The 24,768-nt window shown below is 49.7% G+C and overlaps 2 protein-coding genes across 14 annotated transcripts in view; one reads left to right on the top strand and one right to left on the bottom strand.

Annotated features, from left to right (window-relative positions):
- Nucleotides 1-1,599, bottom strand: part of LOC142821564 (zinc finger protein RFP-like) — an 8,650-nt gene extending 7,051 nt beyond the window's left edge. For 2 of the 7 annotated variants that reach the window (XM_075912847.1, XM_075912849.1), the window contains exons 1-2: nucleotides 1,279-1,578; nucleotides 464-933 (exon numbers count right to left, since the gene is read on the bottom strand). In XM_075912847.1, the coding sequence (XP_075768962.1) occupies nucleotides 464-835 (372 nt within the window). In that variant the 5' untranslated portion in view covers nucleotides 836-933; nucleotides 1,279-1,578. Of the gene's footprint in view, nucleotides 1-463; nucleotides 934-1,278 lie in introns of all 7 variants that reach the window. The other 5 variants (XM_075912852.1, XM_075912853.1, XM_075912851.1 and 2 more) reach the window with 5 other exon arrangements.
- LOC142821565 (uncharacterized) lies at nucleotides 1,555-24,768 on the top strand. 7 transcript variants are annotated; one of them, XM_075912865.1, is made up of 7 exons: nucleotides 1,555-1,631; nucleotides 2,439-2,555; nucleotides 5,284-5,306; nucleotides 5,990-6,103; nucleotides 19,365-19,565; nucleotides 20,759-20,872; nucleotides 21,164-24,766. In XM_075912865.1, the coding sequence occupies exons 4-7, from the start codon at nucleotides 6,052-6,054 to the stop codon at nucleotides 22,729-22,731; spliced, it is 1,935 nt and encodes a 644-aa protein (XP_075768980.1). In that variant the 5' UTR covers nucleotides 1,555-1,631; nucleotides 2,439-2,555; nucleotides 5,284-5,306; nucleotides 5,990-6,051; the 3' UTR covers nucleotides 22,732-24,766. The 7 variants fall into 7 exon arrangements, with proteins under 7 accessions (XP_075768980.1, XP_075768976.1, XP_075768978.1 ...); XM_075912866.1 differs by lacking the exon at nucleotides 1,555-1,631 and adding an exon at nucleotides 1,755-2,024; XM_075912867.1 differs by lacking the exon at nucleotides 1,555-1,631 and adding an exon at nucleotides 2,093-2,109.

The following is a 24,768-nucleotide window of genomic DNA, read 5'->3' as shown; positions in this document are numbered from 1 at the left end:
GCCCCACTGCACCACCACAGAGGAGCCACCTGTGGTAAGCAGTGTGCAGCTTGAGCCTGTATCCTGAATCCCTTTTCTAGCCACGTACCTCTTCTGCACTCCAAGCCCCTTCTCTAACCCTGAGCCCCCTGAACTCAAACTCCCTTACAGAGTGTGAACCCCCTCCTGCACCCCAACCCTCTGCCCCTGCCTGATGAAAGGGAGAAAGGATGGGGGAGGGAGAAGGGATGCAGTGAGCAGAGGCGGGGCCTCGGAAAAGGGTCACAAAGGAGGTGGGGCAATGGTATTTGGGTTTGAGGTAGATCCTGGATTGCACTTAAATTCAAAAAGTGATACTTTAAAAGGCTGGAGACCACTGCTTTATACTGGTTGGTTCACATCTGTGTCTGGTAACAGTCAGTGAAATTAGCCTGTAATTAAAACCCAATGTTATTTCCCATCACACTGGACAGCAACTCTGTACCTTGTACTCCTGGGCAGCTTCCTTTATTTGCAGCACCATGGGAGCCTGGGATTTGTCACACACCACACAGATGGGAGTTTGATCCTCTTCACAGAACAGCTTCAGAGCCTCTTGGTGCTCCCCACACACCCCGTCCCATTTTGCTCTCTTTGATGACTGGAAACTCAGCGGCTTGGCTAGCTCCACCACATTTGCCAGCTGCCGGTTGGGCCAGAGGGGTCCCTGCTGCTCAGTGTCTCTGCCTTGAGGGCTGAGGGGGGCCTGGCAGAAATTGTGCCCACACTCCAAAGTGAGAGGGGCTGTGAAATCCTCCAGACAGACGGGACACGGCGCTTCTTCCCAGACACTTTCCACGGGGCTTTCTGCAGCCATGGCTGCCTCTGGGCTGGGGGACCGGGGCCGTGTCACATTCCTGAGCTCAGCAACGGAGGGGCAGGTCCGGGGGGGGACGGAGGCATGAGGTACCAGCACTAAGGACAAAAAAAAAAAAAAAAAGATAAACATTAAAAATCCAAAAAGCCCCAAAAGCTTCGCTCCCCCCCCTGCAGGGTCTTCATTGGGCCTCCCCCGCTAACTGCCCCTGTCAGAACTGCGCCCCTCAGGACAGGGCCCCTCCCCACCCTGTGTTCAAATTCCCCCCCCCCCCGCACTCTGCAGCTCCCCTCACAGCTCCGCTGTGCGCCCGGTACCACCCAGCTCCCCCCTCCGAGCATCAGGAAGCGCCAACAGCCCAAGAGAGAGAGGGGGCGACGCAGCAGCGGGGGAGGCCATTGCCCAGCCGGACCCGCCCCCCCGATACCCAGCGCCAGACCCACCAGCAGCGCAGGACAGCGGGTCACAGCCCGTCCCCCCAACTCCCTCACGCCGGGATGCGACCTCCCCCGCCCCGCAGCGAATAACGACCCCAACGGCCCCTCACAACGGCTCCCGGCTCAGCGAGCGCAGCGCATGCGCAGTAACCGCGGCGAAGTCTGGTCCCTTTCCTTGCCCGCCGGAAACCCGGCCGCGGCGGAGTAGAATGGGGCGGCCCGTCAGACCGCGCATGCGCAGTAGGTCCGTGACTCCGATCAGACTCCGGCGCCAGGGCTTAGCTCAGACCGGGCGCTGCTTGGCCACGCCCCCCGGCCGGAGGCTACTTCCGCTTCTCGGAGCCCGGGCCGGTTCGCAGGTGGGGCGGGGCTTTTGCAGCGCGTGTAGCGACCCGGGAGATTCCCTTCCTGCCGGGCTGGGAGCTGGGGGCGCCCCGAGGTGGGCGGGCCGGCGCGCGCTGCTGGGGTTGCAGGGTTCGCTCTGGGCCCCACGTGGATGCGCGGGCGGGGGGAGGCTGCGGCGGGTGCGCGCGCGGAGCGCTGGGACCGGCCCTTTGTTGGGGGGGCAAAAGATGCCCACGTGGGCCAGTCCCGGCTTCTGCCCAGCGCGATTGGTTGGTCCCGGGGCGGCGAGCGGAGGGGGGCGGGGGGATGCTCACTCGAGAGGTGGTGCCCCTGTGGGCTCCTGCCCGGGCACTGCGCATGCGCGGCGGTTCTGGCGCAGTCCTTGCCAGTCTCTCTGTCCGCGCGCTGTGAGTGTCCCGAGGCGGCTTCGCGTGGACTTGGCAGTGGGCGGGGTTTGGGCAGACTCAGGTCTGGTCGGGAGAGGGGCGCCAGGTAAACTCTGCAACACCGAGAGCTAAGCCCCAGCGCTGAGGGCCTGCGGGGGGGGAGGGTTAAAGCAGCTTCCCCAGGGGGATGAAGAGCGAGTCAGAGAGACGGGCAAGGGACCTTTTTATTTGCTTCAACATTTATTTTAATCCCTTATTCACCTGGGAGGCGCTGAGCAGGCTCAGGAGGGCGGCAGACGCCCCTGCACTTTGCCTGGCCCACTCGAGTGTATGTTTGTGCTGCTGCATTTTAAAGGTGTTTAAAATGTAAAAAGATTGCTAAAGACAGGACAGAGTCTCATAACATTTTTCTTGTCTTATTCCTGGGACTCTCAGAATTGCTCTCCCGTCTCTGCAACCCATTTTCATTGTTTTCCTCTGTGCAAATGCAATGCCTTGTACTGTCACTACTCTGTGCAATGCAACTCAAAGTCCTGCTACTTCGAAACAAATGTAAGTAAAAATCCAAGTAATCTTTTGTAAAACTACTTAGTGAAAGTACAAAAGTATTCTATCTTAATTGTACTTAAGTATGCAAAAGTAAAAATTAGTTGTCCTAGGGAACCATATGCTTAACCACCCGAGTTCTTGCAGGTCACCATTAACACACACACACGCTATATAAACACTTATAATATAATTCTATCTTATATGTACACCTATACTATACATTTTTCAATGATGGAATTTAACGATAGTCACTGCCTTCATTTATAAAGATGAAGAGGGACCAAATTAAATACAAGTCAGATTACAGAAATGTATTTATTTTGTCCACATTCATGGTGTGCATTTTTCCATTGTAATGATTCATGTCCAAAATGTTTGTTCAACCATAGGAGCATTTTTTTTTTCAAATTGACCAATCCTTGCTTGTCTGTGGAAAAAATGAGTCCATCACATGGAAGAATCTCTTACAGGCAGCTGATGGAGACAGAGGTCTGTTGGCCCTGGTGCACAGCTCCCTAATTCTAGAAAAAGAGTGTAGCAGCTCCATGGTCTCTTCTGAAGATGCCAAATACCCATCAAGCTTCTTTGTAGTTTCATTTGTCTAAAATGACATAGTCTCTTACCTTTTCTAATCCCAGTTTCATGCTTGTTCCAAGTGGTCCTAACATTTGGCATCAAGAGGTCAGTTGCTATTAGCTCCAGGTCCTCAATTATTTCACCAAAACATTTCTGAATGGTGCACTGAAGTTCATCTACCAGTGGCCTCGAGAGCATCTTGTTCCTTTGCAGTTTTGAAACCATCAAGTATAATTGAAACTTAAAAAACAACAAATGGTCTGGTAGCACTTTATAGACAACAAAACATATAGATGGTGGTATGAGCTTTCGTGGGCACAGCCCACTACTTCAGATGACCGGAGTTTTGAGTTTAGGCTGTACAGACGTATTTATTTTGGCTGTGCACAGCCTAAACTAAAAATTCCAGTCACCTGAAGAAGTGGGCTGTGCCCGCGAAAGCTCGTGATACCACATATATGTTTTGTTAATCTATAAAGTGCTACCAGACTGTTAGTGTGTACAGGATAAACTGAAAAAAAAATCTCTGCTACCCCCTGAAGCTGGTATAATTTATGCAGCTGCACTCCATTCCATTAGTGTACTTATCTGTGCTTGGATAATATTTAGTGCTTTCACCAATGGACTCATAACCATGGCATATTCTGCCAATAAAACCAGCTCTGCTAGATTCAGCCTTTTGAACAGCCAATACATAATGTTAATAAAAATACAGAATGATCAGCGGGATTGTTTTTTTTTTGACAAAAAGAAAAGCATAAAGCGAAGAACTGTTTCTTGCATACTAATTTGATGTTCTGGGAACACATTTCTCATGGACCTTTCTTGTTCATTCAGTATGTACCGAATTCTCTCCCCAGCCATGAACACAGAGTTCCATCCTTTCTGGCTTGGCCGAATGAACTGTGGCTTGCATTCTGCTTCCACCATTTTTGCTCCAATTGCTGAGTGTTCAATTTTAATTTATAGTGCTTAGTATCTGGCAAAAGTGGGCCTGGCCATCTTTTTTTAGGGGACATTTGATTCTTCTTTTACCACATCTATAAATGAAACTAGGTTCTGCAAGTGGCAGGCTCAATGTTGGTGTTTTGGTATAATTTATTCACGGTTGTTATTGCTGTCAGGGACGTCTTCAGTTTTCTGAAATTCAGCTTATCAACATGAAACCCTGTAGTTGAAAACACGGTTGAAAGACCCCTCCCCCCCCCCCCCAAAAAAACCCAAGCCACATTAATGTCCCCCAATTGATATACCATGCTGGGAACAATACATGGAGGGGATCCTAGGGGAAGCTGTGTCTCCACCCCCCAGCCAGACATCCTCTGGTCCATCCCTCTCTCCTGCCCCCTGCACTCCAGGCCGCCTATCTAGCCCCCAGCTATTCTCCACACCTGAGGATTCCCCTGCCCTTGGCCCCATAACTGCACCATGACAAGCACTGGGGCTGGCAGTGGAGCAGCCGTTCCAGCCAGGCACTGGAGGAACTGGGTGCGAGAGGCGGCAGAAGGGAAGGGGCTTGTATTAAAGTTAGGGAGCCTGGTCAGTGGCCAACCCTGTTCACCGTGCTGCCCAAGAGTGGTTCTTGCCTTGCCCTGGCCCAGCTGATTCACACCCCCCCCCCCCCAGTTGCTCCAATGCTAAGAGCAGGATATGCTGACTCAGGGACTTCCCCACGGTCTGCACAGGGGCTGGTAGGGAGCCTGTGGAACCGCAAACTGTGTGTTCGATAGCCTGGGACAGTGGCGCTGCCTGGCATCTCCAGGAGCCTGTTGGGCCAGGGGCTTCCAGTCCCAAACTGGACACCTGCCTCCCTCATCCCTCCCCCTCTCACCCTGCCCCCTTTCCCTCACAGCTCCCCTCTCCTACCCCTCGTAACTTCTGCCCCTCAGCTAGGGAGACCCACTATGCAGGCACAAGCGCTGGGGTCCAGCCATCCGATCTGGGTGTAACTTGGCGCATGCATTGCTGCCATGCGAGTGACTTTTGTGCTTTGCAGAGTCACAGGCACAGAGCTATTAGAGATGTCAAAGCCCCATTAGGTCACAAAATCGATGGCCCTGGGGCCAGGTCAGTGCGTCTCTTCCCCATATTTGCAAAATGTCTTCCCTGTGTGTGTCCAGTGCAGCTGAGATTCTTTTCTGTCTCTTTTCTCTAGGATGTAAGAAACACCTTGAGCAGGTAGGTGTCTCGCACTCCTGTCATACTGCACAGCGCAGGGAAAGAGCTTGGCGCTGATGTTGGCACCACATCTCGCCAGGGCTCTACAGCCAGATGTTGGATAGAAATGTCTCTGACTCACTTAATTCTGAGGGTCTCACCCTTACACAGCAGACTCTGGAATTCCCCATTCAGGGGCAAAGTCTGACTTCAGATATTTCCTATGGCTGTCACCTCCCTGGGGACTAGCTGCCTCAGGACTGTGGGGCTGGAATATGGGTCTGTCACTGCTGGGCACTGGGCACATTTAGACCAGGGCAGCAGGGACCCAGAGTCTGTCCTACCTGAGGGCTGTTTAGAGACCTGTGTGGAAGGAGCAGGGGAGGGAGAAACTGGTGTCTCAGTCTGGTTCCTAGTGGGCAGATTCCTTCACCTGGGAACATCCTGTCCCTCATCGCCTGGAAGCTAAAGAGTGAATTAGCCATTGAAACTCAATTCCACTTTTGTCACCAGCTGGTCTCTCCGGGCCAGAGGTGAAGAACAGCACTGGGACTTTTCAGGGGAAGGTTGCACAGCCATGGACTGTGTTGCCCCTGCTCTCAGGCTGGGGGAATTCAAAGAATTCTAACTCCAGGCCTGTTAGAGCTGAGACTCGCTAGCCAAATCTTATAATCTGTAAATGAAATGGAATTGTTTCTGTCCAGGTGTGAGACGGGGCAGTTCCAGCTGCCAGAGGAGATTTCCCCTGAACTGGAAGAACAAGTCAATGCTTTCTCCCAGAAAACAATTGCTCTGTCGGAGACTGAGGGAATTCAAAGGTACCTAGAAGGGATGGATGAGGGGAAAGTTGTTTAACTATTAGAAACTATTGAATCTGGCCTCTGAAGCCAACCTTCCCCTACCTCAATTCCCACGTGGAGAATGACGGCCCCATCATGCTGCTCTCCTTAGAGGCACTGAGCAAACAGAGTCAAGTGCTTGCAGATAGAGCCAGGGGTTTGCAAACTCTGAGCCTCCTGTTAGTGTCAAGGGATCCAAATAGCTAAAGTGAATGTCATGGCAATATCTTCTCCCAGCGCACCTCTAGGTTATGCCAAGAGGTGGTAAGTGACTGAGAGAAACCAGGTGGGAGGGTACGAGGAGGGAAAAGTAAATCTCACTTTCAGTTTGTGTCTCCTGGTGCGGGGATGAGGCTGCAGAGATGTTGGCTCCATTGCTGGGAGGTGCCCAAGTGAGAGAGGACACAGAAGGTTTCAGACCTTTTCATGCTAAACACTTGTCTGGTCTCTGATACAATTGAAACGCAGAGTTCAGCACAGGGACATTATTACACATAGGAGAGCCTGGAATCTCACCTCTCTTATCCCTTTCTCCACCACACACTCTCCCCTCTGCACTGGAGAGAGCAAGAGGAAAATCCCTGGGAGCTTTCAGACAGGGTGAGTTTGCTGGTGGAAATTCTTTAAATGATGAGAAAATTCCTGTGATAACATCTTCATGGGATTGTCATTGAAGTTACCAGCCAGAAGTTACCGGCGAGCACAGCCCTAAACCTCACCCACTGATCAGTGAGGAGCCCCTTGGGCACTGCATGGGGACCTGCAGACACTTTGAGAAACACTGATCTATGAGGTGTGATGCTAAATGGGTGAAGTTAAAGGACACAACAGACGGCACCTTCAGGCTCAGATTTCACTGCTCAGTCAGTTTCAATATGGGGTTGGTTTCAAACAATATAGAGGCTGAAAAGCTGGGAGCTGTCTGGCTTCCACGGTATCAGTTTGTTCATGGTGAGAAATTGCTGGATCCCCACGGGCTCTTCGGTCTAGTGCAGGCCTGGGCAAAATACAGCCCATGGGCCAGATCTAGCTCGCCAGGCCATCGGATCTGGCTCACTGATGCTTGGCGAGCAATGGGCTAGTTCCGTACTTGCCACTTCCCACCTCCAAGCCACTAAAAGTGAAGGTGAGCCCGGAGGTGAAGCGGGAAGGCTATAGGCACTGCTTCCATCCCTAGGACAATCTCATTGGCTGGTTTCTGGCCAGAAAGGAAGCACCGTGCCCTCTCCCCTCCGGTTCATAGTTATTCACACACCCACATAGCCCCTGCAGCCTTTGCAAGGGTTGGGCAGGCTCCCTGCCTGCCTCAGAGAGGTGCTTGGCTGCTGGTCGGGAGTCACTCAGGTAAGTCTCCTGGCCAAAGCCTGCCTCTGGCACCCTTACCTCTCCCTTCCCCTCCTAATTCTCTGCCCCCTCCCACTCCTGCCCCCCACTTCACATACCCAAACTCTTAGTTCTCTTCCTGTATTCAAGTATGCAGGAAGCTCTTCATGGCCAGAAACCCTCAGCCCCTTATTTGCCCACTCAACCACTTCTCTAAATTAACTTTTTTTTTAAATATCTCATGAGTAGTTGGCTAATTCAGTGCCCAGATCACACCTGCCTCCTTCACCCAAAGTCCTTCCCAGACCCCTTTCCCTCCTGCATCCCAAAGCCTCACCCAAAACTCCCTTGTTCTCCCAGTGTCCATCCTATATCCTGAATCTCCTGCTTAATGTCTTGGAAGAGTGCAGCCCTCAACCACTTTCCAAAATCTTGGGGTTCCCTCCTCTGCTCCCCCGCCATCAAAATGAATTGCCCACTCCTGGTCTAGTGGATATAGTTCAGTGAGAGTCAATAACAGAAAGCTGCAGCCGGAGAATTTCAGGCTAGAGAGGAGGCACAAATATTTGATGGGTAAGAAGATTAGCTGCTGAAACAAATGAGCAAAGAAGTGGTGGGTTCTCCCATCTCTTGATGTTGTTGGGATTTTGTGGTTCCCAGAGAGTCAGGTGCTGGGCAGAATCAAGGGTCTTCGATACTTCAATTCAGTTCCATTCAACAAGACCTTATTCAGTGTGCACAAAGGGAGAGCTCCTGGTACTAAAATCAGCCAGAGCCCCTCGAGTAAGGAGCTCCTCCCCTTGCTGTTTTATAGCATATGGCAGTTACAGGTTACATAACACAAACTTCTAAACCAATCAGATTCAACCTTTCCATATATGGCTTTGTTTGTCACATGCTTGTACTTCTCCACTCCACATGTTGAGTTCACTCCCCTCCCCTTGGCCTTTTCTAGACTGTTCCTAGGGTGGTGAGCCACAGTATGCTTTTTTATGCATATCTACTTTCCAAACCACATTTTGTTTAAAATGAACACATGCATACCCTTCAGCTCCCCCATTTGGTTTTGGGGCTAAGAACAATTCTTAGACCCCACTAACACCACTTCCTTGTATTTATTAGGAGCTATAATTGACCTTATCAACACTTAACTGCAGTTTTGGTAACAGAATTAAACAGTACATTCAACCTTTAATACATAATGATATGTACACTAAAAGTAATAAGTCCCCATATCCATTGCGAAAACACAACTGAAATCCATCCCCAGGGAATCTCTGTTCCCACAATAGCAAACTCTTCTATCCACTGAATCACTGTAATTGCCTTACCACTTCTTTCATAATATCTTCCACAATAAGAAGAACGAGATGTTCAAGCCAGGCTTACCTTCCAAAGCTAAATACCCAAATCCACACCAGGTAGTGGAGTCTTTCTTCACTGTTATATCATCCATTAAATTAAACATTACATGCACCATTAAGTCAGGTCCCAACATTTGAGATAGGGCTTGTCCTGACTCCATGTTTCTTATATGCAAAACCCATCCTCCCAGGATGTAACATTGGTCCCATGGGAAAGCTATATAGTTAGCTCCAGCCATTATTACATACTCAGCTACACAGGTGTCTATGAAATGAGAATGGGAGTGGGTGGAAGGGCTGAGCCTCCAATCCAGGAAACCAACCCACAGGAATTAACACCTCTCCAAAGATGGAATGATCATTCCAAAATGCCTGTTATCAATAGAGACCACTCCCCTGCCATCATCCAAGGTGAAGACATTCAGTCTTTGAGAACTGCGGCTCTCACCCAACAGGGCACCTGTGACAGGAGCAAGTCTCCTATCAGGGCTGCAACTTTCATGTTGAACACCATGCCAGTATGATAACACCATTCCAGACCAATGCTTGCTCATACATCTTAGTAGTTTTTAATAGATGGCTGAGTACAACAGTGAGGACCTAACCAACTATGTTGCTGAGTTAAGGTGATATCTAACTTGATTAGACATGAGCCCTATTCTCACCACAATAAACTGTCATCCCTGCCACTAACAAATTTTTAACCCAGTCTCTATTATGAGATTTGATAGCTTGAGTAATGGCATTTACAACTGATCCAGTGGCTCCTCCCCAGGTGACATCAATAAAACACTGAAAGCCACAGCAGTATTATTAAGATGAGACCTCTAAAAGAACTTTCAAGTCTCAGAAACCACTCAAAACAATTAGTAGATCACAAAAAAATTCCTACATCAATTTTAAACTGGGAATATCAAATTAAAACACTTAACAATATTGAGAATGGCCCTCAAGGAGTCCATAGAGTAAACAGAGATTATTGTGCCCTATGTTGAGTGTCACCCTTGTATAATTTTACTCGTGACAGGTGCACCCAAACTGGAATTCCAGTGACCTGGGCCGCTGAAGGAGTTACCAGGAGGACCATGTGAGGTCCAGTCCAGGCTGGTTCAAAGGTTCATTTTCTATAGGCTTTCACCAGTACCTGATCACCGGGCTGCACCTCACATATGTCCTCTTCGCTAGCCTTTGGGTCTGGTTCAGTTCGGGGGTCCTGTGAGACACACTGAGATAATAATTTACAATATTCAGCAAGCTGGTCACCCATGACATACAACTCCCCCGCTCCAATGCACAGATTTCCTGGTGTCCTCATCGCCCGCCCTGTCAGCATTTCAAAAGGAGATAAGGAATGTGGATTAGTAGGACTGGATCTCATAGACATGAGAACCACTGGTACATTGGTGACCCAGTCTTTCCCTGTAGCAGAAAACATCTGTTTGGTTAGTTTGTTTTTAATAGTTCGGTTAACTCTTTCTACTAATCCCGAACTCTGGGTATGGTAGGGACAGTGGAATTTCTGTTTGATCCCCAGTGCCATGCATACCGTTATCATCACCTTCCCTGTAAAGTGGGTACCTTGGTCACTATCAATGAAGCATGGAAATCCCCATTGGGGAATTATTTCGGTCATCAATATTTTAGCTACATCAGACACAGTGGCCTTGGCCACTGGGAAAGCTTCTACCCACTTAGTAAAGTGATCCACGATCACCAGAACATATTCTTTCCCTCTGCACTTTGGCAGGGGTCCAATGAAATCTATTTGTAACTGTGTGAAGGGCTGTGTTGGTCTTGGCTGATGTCGCATTCTTACTTTTACTGTGGGAGCAGAATTACATTGAGCACATGTTACACACCTCCTCACATAATCATGCACATTTGCATTAAGCTTAGGATGCCACCAGGTGTCTGACATCCGGTGGATCACCCTCCGTGCTCCATCATGTCCCAACATGTGATATATTTGTATCATAGTTCCCATCAGCACATTTGGTAACACTAATGTGTTTCCTGGGCCTCTCCAAGTGTTATCATCACACAGTTTGCCCTCATTATCCATCCATAACCACTTCTCTGCCCTTGGTGCAGCGTGTTGGATGTCCTGTAATTCAAAAAAGTTTGGGGTTTTTATGAGAGGCTGTGTTGTAGCAATCAATTGCATCTCTTTACCTTCCACAGCTGCTCGTTTAGCTAGTTTGTCTGCCCATTGGTTCCCGTTACTATGAGGGTCTGTCCCTCTTGTGTGGGCCCTCACTTTTATCACTGTTAATTTGGTAGATTTCTGCATGGCTGCATGAAGTCTCTCCACTATTCCCCCATTTTGTATTGGGGATCCTGTACTCATCAGGAATCCCCAATTTACCCATAAGTTAATATAATCACGTACAACCCCAAATGCATATCTAGAATCAGTATATATGTTTGCAGCATGACCTTTTGCAGCTTCACATGCTGCAACTAATGCCTGCAGTTCTGCTACTTGTGCAGATGCCCCAGACAAACTGCTGTGTGCCACCAGCTGTCCATCTTGAGTACAAACAGCCCATCCTGTGTGTCACTTGCCATCCACATAGAAGGAAGAACCATCTACGTATAGGCAAGGGGCACCAGGTATTTCAGTTTATTTTACCAATGGAAGGCCCATGGGCTCTTCCTCAAGGCGACAATGATGTGGGTGTCCCTCATCTGGGGTAGGCATGAGGGTGGCAGGGTTTAACGATGACGCTCTTTGCAGGTGTACCGAAGGCATTAGCAAGCTTGTTTCCCATCGAGTCCATCTTGCCACATGGACTGCTGAAGATTTCTTCCCTGGTAAAATAGCAAGCACAGTGTGAGAGACAACAATATTTACATCCTGTGCACCAATAAGTGGTGTGGCCTGATTTAGAGCCATAGAAGCTCCTTCCACTGCCTGAAGGCATGGTGGCATTGCTTGAGCGACAGCATCTAGTTTAGAAGAGTAGTATGCTACTGGGTGCTGTTTGTCCCCATGATTTTGCGTTAACACTGCTGCCATATGTCCCTGGGGGTATGTCTACACTACAAAGTTAGTTCGAACTAACGGACGTTAGTTCGAACTAACTTTCATAGGCGCTACACTAGCGCTCCGTTAGTTCGAATTTAATTCGAACTAACGGAGCGCTTAGTTCGAACTAGGTAATCCTCATTTTACGAGGATTAAGCCTAGTTCGAACTAGCTAATTCGAATTAAGGGCTGTGTAGCCCCTTAATTCGAACTAGTGGGAGGCTAGCCCTCCCCAGCTTTCCCTGGTGGCCACTCTGGCCAACACCAGGGAAACTCGTATGCCCCCCTCCCGGCCCCGGACTCCTTAAAGGGGCACGGGCTGGCTACGATGCCCGTGCCAGGTGCAAGCTGAGGGGGAAATCTCACTCCCCTGGGGTACAGAGCCCCCAGAAGGATCCTAGGCCGGAGGTCAAATCAGTGAGGCAGGAGAGAAATCTAGAAGGAAAAACTTTATGATGTATGCATGCAGGCTGTCACATCAAGAGTGAAAGCAGCACTGAGAGACAGATTTAGGTATCCTATATACAGAATGCTTAGACAGTTCAGTTGTTGATTGTTATTCTTTAACATTTCAAAGTCTCAGCAGAAGTACTCTGAGACTTCTGTCCACCCAGGAGTGCTAGAAGTAAGTTTTACAGAACAAAGGCACATGAGAATGTGGAGTGAGTGGTCTTACAAGCCAAACTGACAAAGATAAGAGTATACATGATAATTTGTGACAGACTAGGAGTATCCTTGAATTTGAGATAGGCATTTGTAAGGGTCTTTGATTAGAGTTAATTTGATTTCACTCTGATACAGGGAGAGAGGTCGGAAAACTTTTAACCCTTACAGTTTTCTTTTAGAGAGTTTTGATTTCTGCACAGTCCCCCCCTTAGACACAATTGGAGTTATTTGATTTTCCCCACAATTCCCCCCTTTAATACTCCTATTGGAGTATTACTCATAGTTTATCCTGGACATTCTTAGGTATTCTTCTTCTGCTAGGATGCTTAGCCCATCCCCATCTCCCAAATTTTCCGTCCTCAATACGTCTCTGGTTTGGTTGTGAGCAGATCTTTGGGATTTGTGATTGCACTGTCTCAAAGTACCTTTGGTGCAGGTAATGCAATAGTTAATGAGCACATATATTATCACAAATATGACAATAATGATTATCAGATATTTCAGCAAGGCTTTTAAGGTTCCTCCAAACCACCCTCCAATATTTGGGAGCCAGTTCAAGGGATCCCATTCTTGGATTTAACCTTACTTTACGATAGCAGGTATTTTCTGGGATCCACCCCAGATCTTTACCAGTGCCAAATTTGTTTTCAAAACATAAGGGAAACATAGTCCCTGATGGATGTAATGCTTGAGTTAGGGGAATTCTTGAGGCTATTAGATTTTTATGCCAAATCTGCCTGTTTTCCCCATGACTATGTATTCCTGGTACAGCGTTATCATTCTGGGCATCTACGCACTCCCGCTCTCCTGTAGAGTACTGACTACCAGTAAATCTGAATTTTAGGGGTCTGGTCCACTAGCAAAGCAGTCTCTTTAACTAAGCTTAATCAGTTAGTATTGTTTGGCTTGCCTCTGCAGGCACTCTTCGAGATTTCGTAGTCTCTTAGTTCACTCAATACTGGAATGGATTCCTCTTTGTGAGAGCTACGGGGCGCCAGGCTCACCTGTAGGTCTTTGCTGGTACAATCCTACCTCTCAGGTTGTACCTCGAAGCTCCTGGTGGAGGAAGGTTTGGTAACAGTCTGGTTTGAGAGTCTGCCACCTTGGTCCGCTGAACCTCGTCCTCAGGCGATTCCTCCGGGGAGGGATCCTGGGTGACGGGGTCAATCAGCTCTGTTGGATCTGCAGTTTGGTGTACATGACTTGCGTGGATCCACGAGGGGCGCTCCTTCACCTTTACTGCTGTGTGGGTGATGAGCAGCAATTGGAACGGTCCTTTCCACCGGGCTGTCAGGGAATTCTTTCTGCGATGTTTCTTCACGAACACGTAGTCGCCTGGTTGGATGTTGTGGCACGGTACATCAGTAGGTACTGGGAGGGCTTCCTTTACCTGCAGGTGCAAGCTCTCCTAACCGTCATTTTATGTCTAGGTTTCTTCTTTCTGTGTGGCCTCTAGCCTGTGGGCCTCCTGCAACATTAAACTGCTTACAAATCACACATGAATTAAATATGAATTAGATATTCTTGACAGCTTCTAGGTGCATGCCTGGGCCGTACCATTGTTTTGGGATCTGTGAGGCCACCCCCCTTTTGCTCGTGTGTGTCATTTGATGAGACACCTGAGCAAGCTGTCGTGTGAGAGATTTGTCAAAGTCAGACAGGACTCTCAGATTTGGCAGACTGCTCTGTTTATTCAGCAAAGCTTTGCTAAAATGCATGGAGAAAATGTGAGTACCATACAAGGTTCAAACCCCTTGATTTTATATAGTCAAAAGGCCAAGTTAACAAGATGAAAGGGTGTGGCAAAAATTCACTTTATTAGTGTGGTTAAGTATCTTCATTTCAATATCAAGCACACAGCAAGCTCCTGGCTATATCTCCCTGATTATCTGGAATTGCTTTCTGTCTAACACCTAATGTTCCTTTTCCTGTTAAACTCAGGCCCAAATTGGCTAGCACCTTGATCTGCATACCTACAATCAACATTAACATACTTTTCTTCTTCCTCTTAAAAGACAAACAGAATTCCTTCAACTTATTCAATTATTACAGTACAATTCATCTTTCTCTTACAGTATAATTCTTTCTACTTTCACAGATTTTTGGGGCGACTGGGCAGCCATCAGGTGTAACCATTATCCCAGCTGGGGATAAGGAGCAGCTTGCTTTCTCCCAAAGGATTTTCTCTGCGGGTTGAGTAGCTTGCTGTAGTTCTATCAGGTCCTGCAAAGAAACAGGGAGGGAAAGAGAGACCAGAATCTGAAAGGGAGCCAGAGGTCCATGTGCTGCTGCATGTCTGGCTGCTGCATTAGCATTCCCATTACCCAGAGAAACAGGATCAGTGGCACCTGTGTGGGCCGGGCAATGGGTAATAGAGAGGGATGTGGGTAGCTGAATAGCATCAAGGAGTTGGGAGATAAGGGGACCATGAGAGATAGCAGAGCCCGAAGAGGTAAGGAAACCTCGTTGTTTCCAAATTTGTCCTGTGGCATGACAGAGAAAGCATACTTTGAATCAGTATAAATGGCAGCAGACTGTCCGGAAGCTAAAAGGCAAGCATGAATTAAAGCGATGAGCTCAGCAGACTGAGCTGATTTTGATTCCTGGAAGAGAAAAGGCCTCTAAAACATCATTATCTGAGACCACTGCATATCCAGCCTTTAGTTTACCAACTGAATTTCTTTTACATGAGCCATCAGTGTACAATACAAGATTTGCATTTTCCACCAGTTGATCAAACAAATTTTTGGGGAGGTTTTACACAGTGCTCAAGCAATTCTTCACAGTTATGGGTATGTGCTTTACCATTAGAGGGTAAAGGAGAAAAAGTAGCTGGGTTAAGTACATTACATCTTTGAATTACCACATTTGGGGAAGAGAGGATAACATTCTCATATAGGGTTTGTCTCTGAACAGATAGGTGCTGGGTGCGGTGTCGCTGTAAGAGAGCAGAGACAGCATGAGGGACCTGTAAGATAATGCTGTGGCCTAATGTGACAGGTTGGGCCTTTTTAAAGTAATTTAGCAGTAGCTGCAACTGCCCTCAGACAAAGTGGGAACCCACGGGCTACTGAGTCCAGTGTTGCAGAAAAATAAGCTACTGGACGAGGTGTGGGTCCAAGGGGTTGACAGAGAACTCCAGCTGCAATTCCATCCTGTTCATGACAAAACAGAGTAAAAGGCTTGCTATAATTAGGTAAGCCTAGAGCAGGTGGCTGTGAGAGAAGAGTTTTAAGGGAAAGGAAAGCAGATTCACATTCTGGGGACCAGGTCACTAGGTCAGGAGCTAAGTCTAAGAGTAGAATAGTAAGGGGTCTGGTGAGTCCAGAAAAATTAGGAATCCATTGTCTGCAATATCTTGCAGTACCCAGAAATTTGTGTACTTTGGTGAAAGGGTGAGGAATGGAAAGAACATGTGAGATTCGCTCAGATGTTAACTGGCGGCCATCTCCTGAAAGTAAATGTCCTAAGTACTGAACTCTTTGTTTTACAAACTGCAATTTGGCTTTGGAAGCCTTGTGACCCTTATTAGCAAGACACTTTAACACATACAAGGTTATCAGTTTTACATCCTCCCTCAGTTTTACTAGCAATTAGCACATCATCAACATACTGAACCAACACAGAATTGCAGGGACGATTTGATTTCACTCTGATACAGGGAGAGAGGTCTGGAAAACTTTTAACCCTTACAGCAGTTTTCTTTTAGAGTGTTTTGATTTCTGCACAGTCCCCCCCTTAGACACAATTGGAGTTATTTGATTTTCCCCACAAAGCCTGCCAGCACCCAGCCAGCAGACCCTGCACCTGGCACGGCACGAGCCAGCCACCCTCTGCCACCCAGCCCTCCGCCTCTTCCCGGGACCAGGCTGGCGGCTCCCGGGAGCTTGCCCGGGACCGCAAGAGGCGGGCACCCGCCTGGGCTAGTGCGGACATCGTGGACCTTGTCCATGATCTCCGCACTAGGCACAGGAAAGTGGCCGTCTAGGGCAGGAGAGCTGCCAGCCTGGCCACCCAGGAGCAGGTGTGCATGAAAATCAAGGGGGTCCACTGAGACCCCTGACACTGAGCCCTGAGCTTACAATGGCCGTCTTGGGTCAGACCAAAGGTCCATCTAGCCCAGTAGCCTGTCTGCCGACAGCGGCCAACCCTAGGGACCCTGGAGGGGATGGACCGAAGACAGTGACCAAGCCATTTGTCTCGTGCCATCCCTCTCCAGCCTTCCACAAACCTTGGGCAGGGACACCACTCCTACCCCCTGGCTAATACCACTCCATGGACCCAACCTCCATGACTTGATCTCACTTCCCTTTAAACTCTGTTCTAGTTCTAGCCTTCACAGCCTCGTGCAGCAAAGAGTTCCACAGGTTGACTCTTTGCTTTGTGAAGAACAACTTTCTGTTACTAGTTTGAAGCCTCCTACTCTTTCCTTTCCTTTGGTGTCCTCTAGTCCTTCTTTATGGGAACTAATGAAGAACTTTTCTGTATGCACTCTCTCCACCCAACTCCTGCTTTTAGAGACCTCTGTCCTGTTCCCCCTCCGTCTCCTCTTTTCTAAGCTGAAAAGTCCCAGTCTCTTTAGCCTCTCTTCATATGGGACCTGTTCCCAACCCCTGATCATTTTAGTTGCCCTCCCCTCTCCCAGCCTCTCTCTTCCTCTCTCCCACCTCCTTTTCCCAGTCACCCCCAGTTTTGTTCAATAAAGACAGATTCCATTTTTGAACACAGTTGTCCTTTATTTTGTACATCAGGAAGGGGGGCTAGGGAAGGGTAAGTGGAAGGAGGTGAGGGAGGAATGGGGTACGCGCCCCCGATGGGGAGGACTGGGCTGGCTCTGCAGACTTCTGGGGGTGGAAGTTCTCCTGCAGCCCCCCGAATTGCCCCCTCTCCCCAGATGGCAGCCTGCAGCAAGTGCAGCCGGTTTGATGGCTGAGTGGTGTGATGTGCCCAGTGTGGGTATTCTGGGCAATCCAAGCCAGGACTGCTTTGCAAGCGGGACACCCCTGAGAACTGTCTGTCCGGGGTGGGAGTCGGGACCCTTTAAGCACAGCCCTCGGCTAGCCTGAGACAGCATCTCCACGCTCTAAGTCCTCCTCTGATGCCCTGCTGGCACTGCTTCTGGCCATCCTTAAGCCTGGTTCAGGGTCCACTTAATGTGGACATGCTAGTTCGAATTAGCAAAATGCTAATTCGAACTAGTTTTTTTGTCTGGATCCGTTAGTTCGAATTAGCTTAGTTCAAATTAACTAATTCGAACTAAGTTAGTTCGAATTAACGTTGTAGTGTAGACGTACCCTCACTGACATGCATGGACAATGTAAAAGGCATTAATGGATTAGGAAGTCCCAACCCTGGGGCAGTACTTAGCCTTTGTTTCAATGTGGTAAATGCCTGTTCACAGTCAAGTGTCCATTCGATTGCCTCATGTAGTCCACCAGCACCCTTCAGGAGATTGAGAGGCTGGACAATCCTTGAATAAAAAGCTGCTCCCCGTCTCCCTGGTCTGCAGGGAGACGGGGAGCAAAGCCTCGGAGCACGCCCGCAGTGGGACGGCCCGGGCGCGCTTGAGCTGTCCCCCTGCGGGCATGCTCTGTGGCTTTGCTCCCCGTCTCCCAACCAGCAGACCAGGGAGACGGGGAGCAAAGCCGTGGAGCACGCCCGCAGGGGGACAGCTCAAGCGCGCCCGGGCTGTCCTGCTGCAGGCGTGCTCCGCGGCTTTGCTCCCAGTCTCCCTGGTCTGCAGGGAGACGGGGAGCAAAGCCTTGGAGCATGCGGGCAGCGGGACAGCCCAGGCACGCTTGGGCTGTCCCGCTGCGGGCGTGCTCCAAGGCTTTGCTCCCCGTCTCCCTGGTCTGACCAGCAGACCAGGGAGATGGGGAGCAAAGCCTCGGAGCACACCAGCGGTGGGACAGCCGCGGCGCACCTGGACTGTCCCGCTGCCCGCGTGCTCTGCGGCTTTGCTCCGTGTTTCCCAGCTCAGCAGACCAGGGAGACAGAGCAAAGCCGTGGAAGACTTGGGCATCCCGCCACCCCCTTCTCCCTGGTCTGCTGGGGGGGGGGTGCAGCTAGTGCCCCCCCAGCAGACCAGGCTTTTCTTGCCTACCCCTGGGGTAGAGCAGCTGGGGGCTGCCGGGTAGGTCCCGCAGCGCCGCTCCGGACCAACCTGGCAGCACCCCAGCTGCTCTGCCCCAGGCGTCCTGATTCAGCCGCTGCTGGTCAGTTTCAGCTGAGGAGCCGCGTTACTGGAGCAACCCAGCAGCACCCCAGCTGCTCTGCCCCAGGTGTCCCCAAGTCAGCTGCTGCTGAAACTGACCAGTGGCTGACTACAGGAAGCCCGAGGCAGAGTTGCTCTGCCCCAGGCTTCCTGGAATCAGCCGCTGATCAGTTTCAGCAGCAGCTGACTTGGGGACGCCTGGGTTTCTTAAGTTGAATCTGTATGTAAGTCAGAACTGGCGTCCAGATTCAGCCGCGGTTGAAACTGATCAGTTTCAGCAGCGGCTGACACCAGTTCCGACTTACATACAGATTCAACTTAAGAACAAACCTACAGTCCCTATCTTGTATGTAACCCGGGGACTACCTGTATGTGGCTTGTTAGCAGAAACACTGGGTGCTGAGAACTGAATCCCATTGCTGCAGGCAAGGTAATGTAACTGAAGCCAGGTATTTAGAGAAATAAATACAGCTTTCAGATCTAACTCCGTGTGTGGTGTTTATGGAATATCTAGACTCAGCGTTTGCCCAAATCTGCAGAGTCCAGTGTGTGTGTCACCAGCGACAGAGTCTGGGCAGAATTGGGGTGTGGAAAGGATTAAAGCCCTTTTTGAAATGTCTTCAGTTCCCCTTCTCCCCCTGCCAGGCTGCAGAACACCCATGTCTGACTCCAGCTCAGCCCCTGACCTGCAGAGCCAGGGACAGGAAATGGCCGTGGCGGAGCCGGTGAGCTTCGAAGAGGTGGCTGTGTATTTTTCTGAGGAGGAATGGGCCCTGCTGGACCCGGGCCAGAGAGCCCTCTACACGGATGTGATGCAGGAGAATTACGAGGCTTTGAGCTGGCTGGGTGAGGATTCCTATCCCCTTGTGTAACAAAAGCTGGGTGGGCTCTGGAGCAGCTGGGTTGGGTTTGGTTCAGGGTCCCTTGTTGCCCGAACCCCCAATATCAGCAGTATCTGCCCCAGTAATCCTGGCTCCTGTGTGAGAGGAGGTTCAGTGACATAATAGCGGTACTGCTTTTCCCACAGCCAAGGTCTCATTGCGGTTCCCACCATCTTGCCCATGTTGTGCCTTGGCCAGAGGTGTGGGATTGGATGTAGCTGCTCTTAGTGTCTGCAGGGTCACCTTGTGCTATTGTCTGAGCCCCTGGAAGAAAGATGCCAACTCAGAGTCCTTCCCTGCCTCTGTTAGATTCTGTGTAACCCAGAGAGGCACCAAACGGCAAGCCCGACTGGCCACAAGAGGAAGGCTGCTGCTGCTGGCAGAGTAGAACCAAGGCTGCAGAAGGGGAGCTGAGCTGCAGGAGCATCTACGAGCAGCAGAGAAGCAGCCCATCCTGTCTCCACCTTGGCTGGCCACAGGAACAGGCCAGCACTGCCCTGGCTGTCTTCAAGACTGACAGCTGTTGTGGGCCGCTGACAGGGCCCACCCAGGCACAGTCAGTTAGGATCAGGAGTGTGGACCATAGACAGGGCCTGAAGTGGCCAGCCAAGGATTCATTTTCCTGATCAGACAATTCCCCTGCCTCCTTCTGGCTCAAGTAGAGCATCTGAGCCCAAGAGCAGGGCAAGTCCAGCCCCCAGCCAAGAGCTTTGTGGGCAGAGCCCATAGGGCTCTAGAGCTCTGCTGGATCCTTTCCCTCCCAGCCCTGGAGACCTGACATGTGTCAGCTCAAATATGAGTCCTGGCTAGGGGTGTCTGTCAGTTCTGAGCATCCTAGAGCTCTCCCCTTATGAGCAGTGTGTTCCTGTCCTGCCCAAGTATGGAACAAGCCCTAAGGGAGACTGAGTTGTATCCTGCAAAGTGCAGCAGAGTGCTCAGTTCCCCATGGGAGTCAGCTGGGCTATTCCCAACATTGTAGTGGGGCGGAGGCTGTATGGAATTAGTGTGTCCTGGGATCTTGTACCAGCCAGAGACCAGTCTCTGGAAGGTGGGGAAGGAGCCTCTCTGGGTAGGAGACTCAGATCCTGGCTTTGGAAGCAGGAATGGCACAGACCTTAATGAACAAAATCAGCACTTAGTTAATTGCTCCCCGAATAGGATTTCCAGTCCCCAAAGCTCATGTGCTCTCCTGGGTGGAGCAAAGGGAAGAGCTGCAGATCCCGGATCTCCAAGGCTGTGAGGAAGGGAAGATCATCAGTGACACCCACACAGGTGAGAAATCAGCTAACCTGACTCAAACTGTGTTCTCATAGCAGATGTTGATTGTATGTTTTCATCAAATCTGATTGGCCCTTCAGCCTGTCTTCAAATCCAGTCTGAGAGTGCTGTGTGGGGAAAGAGTGATGGGGGAGCAGGGTGAACTCAGCTCATGATTATTGTATCTTTCCAGCCATTCTTTGGGTGTCGTCCCCCCCCCCTCCACATTTTCTGTTCACCATTACGAATTTTTCTTTCACCTCAGTACACGGAATGACTCCTCTGTGGTTTCTCTCTCCATCCCAGCAGGTGATGGGATGCTGAATGAATACAGTGAGAGGCGTCTTCAGGAGGAAGGACCTGAGCAAATGGCTCCATGTGGGGTGTTAGTGGAAAGATCTGAAGGGCATGTTTCTCAAAGTCCTGAGCAAGGAGAGACTTGTGAGAGTCAGCGTAGTCTACAAAGGCAGCAGGGAAACCATCCAGGAGCAGGACAGGATAAATCCAGTCACAGGAGCAGAAGGTTAAAAACAAACACAGAAACTGTTCAAAAGAAAATCCCCCATCAACATTCACCTTGTGCTTGCAGTGACTGTGCAATTCCTATTCAACATGACAGAGCCCAAACGGGAGAGAAACCCTTCAGCTGCTCTGACTGTGGGAAAAGCTTCAGAAAGACCTCAACCCTTGTTATCCATAGGAGAGCCCACACAGGGGAGAAACCCTTCAGCTGCTCTGACTGTGGGAAAAGCTTCAGTCACAGGGCACACCTTGTTAGACATAGGAGAGCCCACACAGGAGATAAAGCCTTCAGCTGCTCTGACTGTGGGAAAAGCTTCAGTCGGCAGTCATACCTTGTTATCCATAGGAGAGCCCACACAGGAGAGAAACCCTTCAGCTGCTCTGACTGTGGGAAAAGCTTCAGTGACAGGTCATACCTTGTTAGCCATAGGAGAACCCACACAGGAGAGAAACCCTTCAGCTGCTCTGACTGTGGGAAAAGCTTCAGTCAGACCTCAACCCTTGTTAGGCATAGGAGAGCCCACACAGGAGAGAAACCCTTTAGCTGCTCTGACTGTGGGAAAAGCTTCAGTCAGACCTCAACCCTTGTTATACATAGGAGAGCCCACACAGGAGAGAAACCCTTCAGCTGCTCTGACTGTGGGAAAAGCTTCAGTCGGAGGTCACACCTTGTTATCCATAGGAGAGTTCACACAGCAGAGAAACCCTTCAGTTGCTCTAACTGTGGGAAAAGCTTCAGTAACAGGTCACACCTTGTTATCCATAGGAGAGCCCACACAGGAGATAAACCCTTCAGCTGCTCTGACTGTGGGAAAAGCTTCAATGACCGGTCACAGCTTGTTATCCATAGGAGAGTTCACACGGGAGAGAAGCCCTTCAGCTGCTCTGACTGTGGGAAAAGCTTCAGTCACAGTTCACACCTTGTTAGACATAGGAGAGTCCACACAGGAGAAAAACCCTTCAACTGCTCTGACTGTGGGAAAAGCTTCAGTCGGCGGTCATACCTTATTACGCATAGGAGAGCCCACACAGGAGAGAAACCCTTCAGCTGCTCTGACTGTGGGAAAAGATTCTATGACCGGTCACAGCTTGTTATCCATAGGAGAATTCACACAGGAGAGAAACCCTTCAGCTGCTCTGACTGTGGGAAAAGCTTCAGTGACAGGTCACAGCTTGTTAGGCATAGGAGAGTTCACACAGGGGAGAAACCCTTCAGCTGCTCTGGCTGTGGGAAAAGCTTCAGTCAGACCTCAACCCTTGTTAGACATAAGAAAACCCATATGGAAGAAGTTATTCAGCTGCTTTCACTGAAGGAAATGCTGCAGTCGGAGGTCACACCTTGTTATCCATGAGAACTCTCACAGGAGTGAAATTCTTTTAACTGCTCTGAGTTTGGGATTTGCTATAGCGAGAGTTCAAGCCTTGTTGCATATAGTTAAACCCACATAGGTGAGAAACCTTATAGTGGTGGTGAGCAAAATTTTCTCGGTTAGCAGAATCCAGCCTTCCTAAGACTTTAATCCTGTCCATAAGGCAGTGCCAGGCCTCACCTCCAAATGAGCATGTGCTGAGAAGGAAGGAGCTTAGCCCCACCCCCTCTTCATGCTTTGTAGCCACTAGAGAGGAGGCAGCAGTAGGCCCAGTCTTTTCCACACAACCTGAGGCCGGCACTAGAGGCACTGCTGCTACTGCACTGCTTGCCTCCAGGGCCACATGACCATGTCAGGGGTGCCTCTGGGGCTGGTCCTGGGCTGCATGGCTGCAGCAGCAACACCTCCAGCCCTAGACTGAATGGGTGCGGTAGTGGTGCCTCTGGTGTCCGGGGCTGGTTCTAGTCTGTGTGGCTGCTGCTGCAGTAGAGCCTCCCTCTGGAGTGACTAGGACAGTGTGACTGGAGATGTTGCTGCAAGGGGGCCCAAATCCAGGTAATATTTGCTGTCCTTCCCAATCTCCTCAATTCCCTTCCCTCCAGCAGCCAGCACCCCCAGCTTGCACTGACACCCTCCTTTTTTCTTGCACCCTCTCTCCTGGCCACACACTGAACCTTCCCCCAGGCCAGACACCTGCCTGCTTGTGCATCCCAGATCCTTCTTCAAGACCCCAACCCTTTCTTGAGGCCCCTGTCACATTATTGGATTTTAAGGTGAGCATACAGATAACTGCTGTGATCACGGGGAACTGTTTGCCCCAAATTTGGTACAGAGTGGGACGTGCGAGGTGTCAAATGAAAGCTGATATTGTGCTGATTCTATGTGGTATTCATGTACTTCTTTGGAGTTTGTATGGGGAGTTATGACTATGGGCTCTGCTGATGCTGTGTATGGACTGCTTGTCATGAGGAAGGAATTTCCAATGAGTGACTATGCTAATCAGTATGGTTCCAAGGACAATGGTTCTCAGGGTGGCCAATACACACCTGAGGAATGCGTGTGGAAAGCTGCAAAGCAGCCAGGGCACAATGACTACTGCCATATGAAACAGGTCACTTGACTGTGTGATTAGCTCTAGCTTGAGAGACACCAGAAATGAATATCAAATGCCATGAGGGGGGCTCCGTCTTGCTACTTATCCCGGATGCAGCGTTGCTAAGGACAGAGACAAGGGGAAGGATTGCTGACCCATCCTGACATACGATGTACACCAAAGACTTTTATGCTAGCAGTTTGTAACATCTCCGCTAAGATCCTGCATCAAGAACTTGCTGATTGATGTATATAATGTATTCTCCTTAACAACCTTACTCTCAACCTTTTCTTTCTTTTATTAATAAACCTTTAGATTCTAAAGGATTGGTCCACTGTGATCTGGTGGGTAAGATCTAAAGTATAAATTGACCAGGGATTCATGGCTTTTTCTTTGGAACTGGGTGGATCTGTTCTGGATTGGAGAGATTGGGCTCTATAACCCCTCACCTGTGTATAAGTCCAGGGCTGATTGTGGCATAAGAAGAGCTGGGGTATCTGAGGGGTTTTGCTCATGAGGCTTCCGGCAGGCTGGATTGGCAGCTGAAGTGCTCAGTGTGACTGGTTTGTGGCCTATTTTGGAAAGGTCTCCAGTCAGGGGCTGTCAACAGTCCTGGTTATGAGCAATTTTCCCTTAGTGGATTCCCTCAGTGGTGCTCAAGCCCGGCCCGGCCCGGCTAATCACAGCCCTGCCCTCTGCAAACCTTCTGTAGATTACTGTTGCTAATGGAAACTCACTGTTAATTACATAGTCAAGCCATTTTGCTAGGACTGCATCTGGGCAGTTGCATTTAAATTATTAAAGAGATTAAACCTTTTAACTTTCTCATGTTAGTTAATCAAACTTTATTTTAAATGAAGTAAAATATTTATGTCCAATACATGCTCTGGAGGTAGGCCTCACTAGCCTGGCCAAAGACTGAACCG

The sequence above is a fragment of the Pelodiscus sinensis genome, chromosome 31, assembly GCF_049634645.1.
Source record: "Pelodiscus sinensis isolate JC-2024 chromosome 31, ASM4963464v1, whole genome shotgun sequence".
NCBI classification, from domain to species: Eukaryota; Metazoa; Chordata; order Testudines; family Trionychidae; genus Pelodiscus; species Pelodiscus sinensis.
The sequence above is the reverse complement of the archived record's forward strand: the minus strand, read 5'-3'. Positions and strand labels throughout refer to the sequence as shown.

What these genes read in the sequence shown, in the direction of transcription:
- LOC142821565 (XM_075912862.1), top strand. Translation starts at nt 2,489, where the DNA reads ATGCAATGCCTTGTACTGTCACTACTCTGTGCAATGCAACTCAAAGTC. An exon ending in GAGACTGAGGGAATTCAAAG is followed by an intron (nt 6,104 to 19,364) that starts GTACCTAGAAGG and finishes TCCCCCTGCCAG; the next exon opens with GCTGCAGAACACCCATGTCT. An exon ending in CGAGGCTTTGAGCTGGCTGG is followed by an intron (nt 19,566 to 20,758) that starts GTGAGGATTCCT and finishes CTCCCCGAATAG; the next exon opens with GATTTCCAGTCCCCAAAGCT.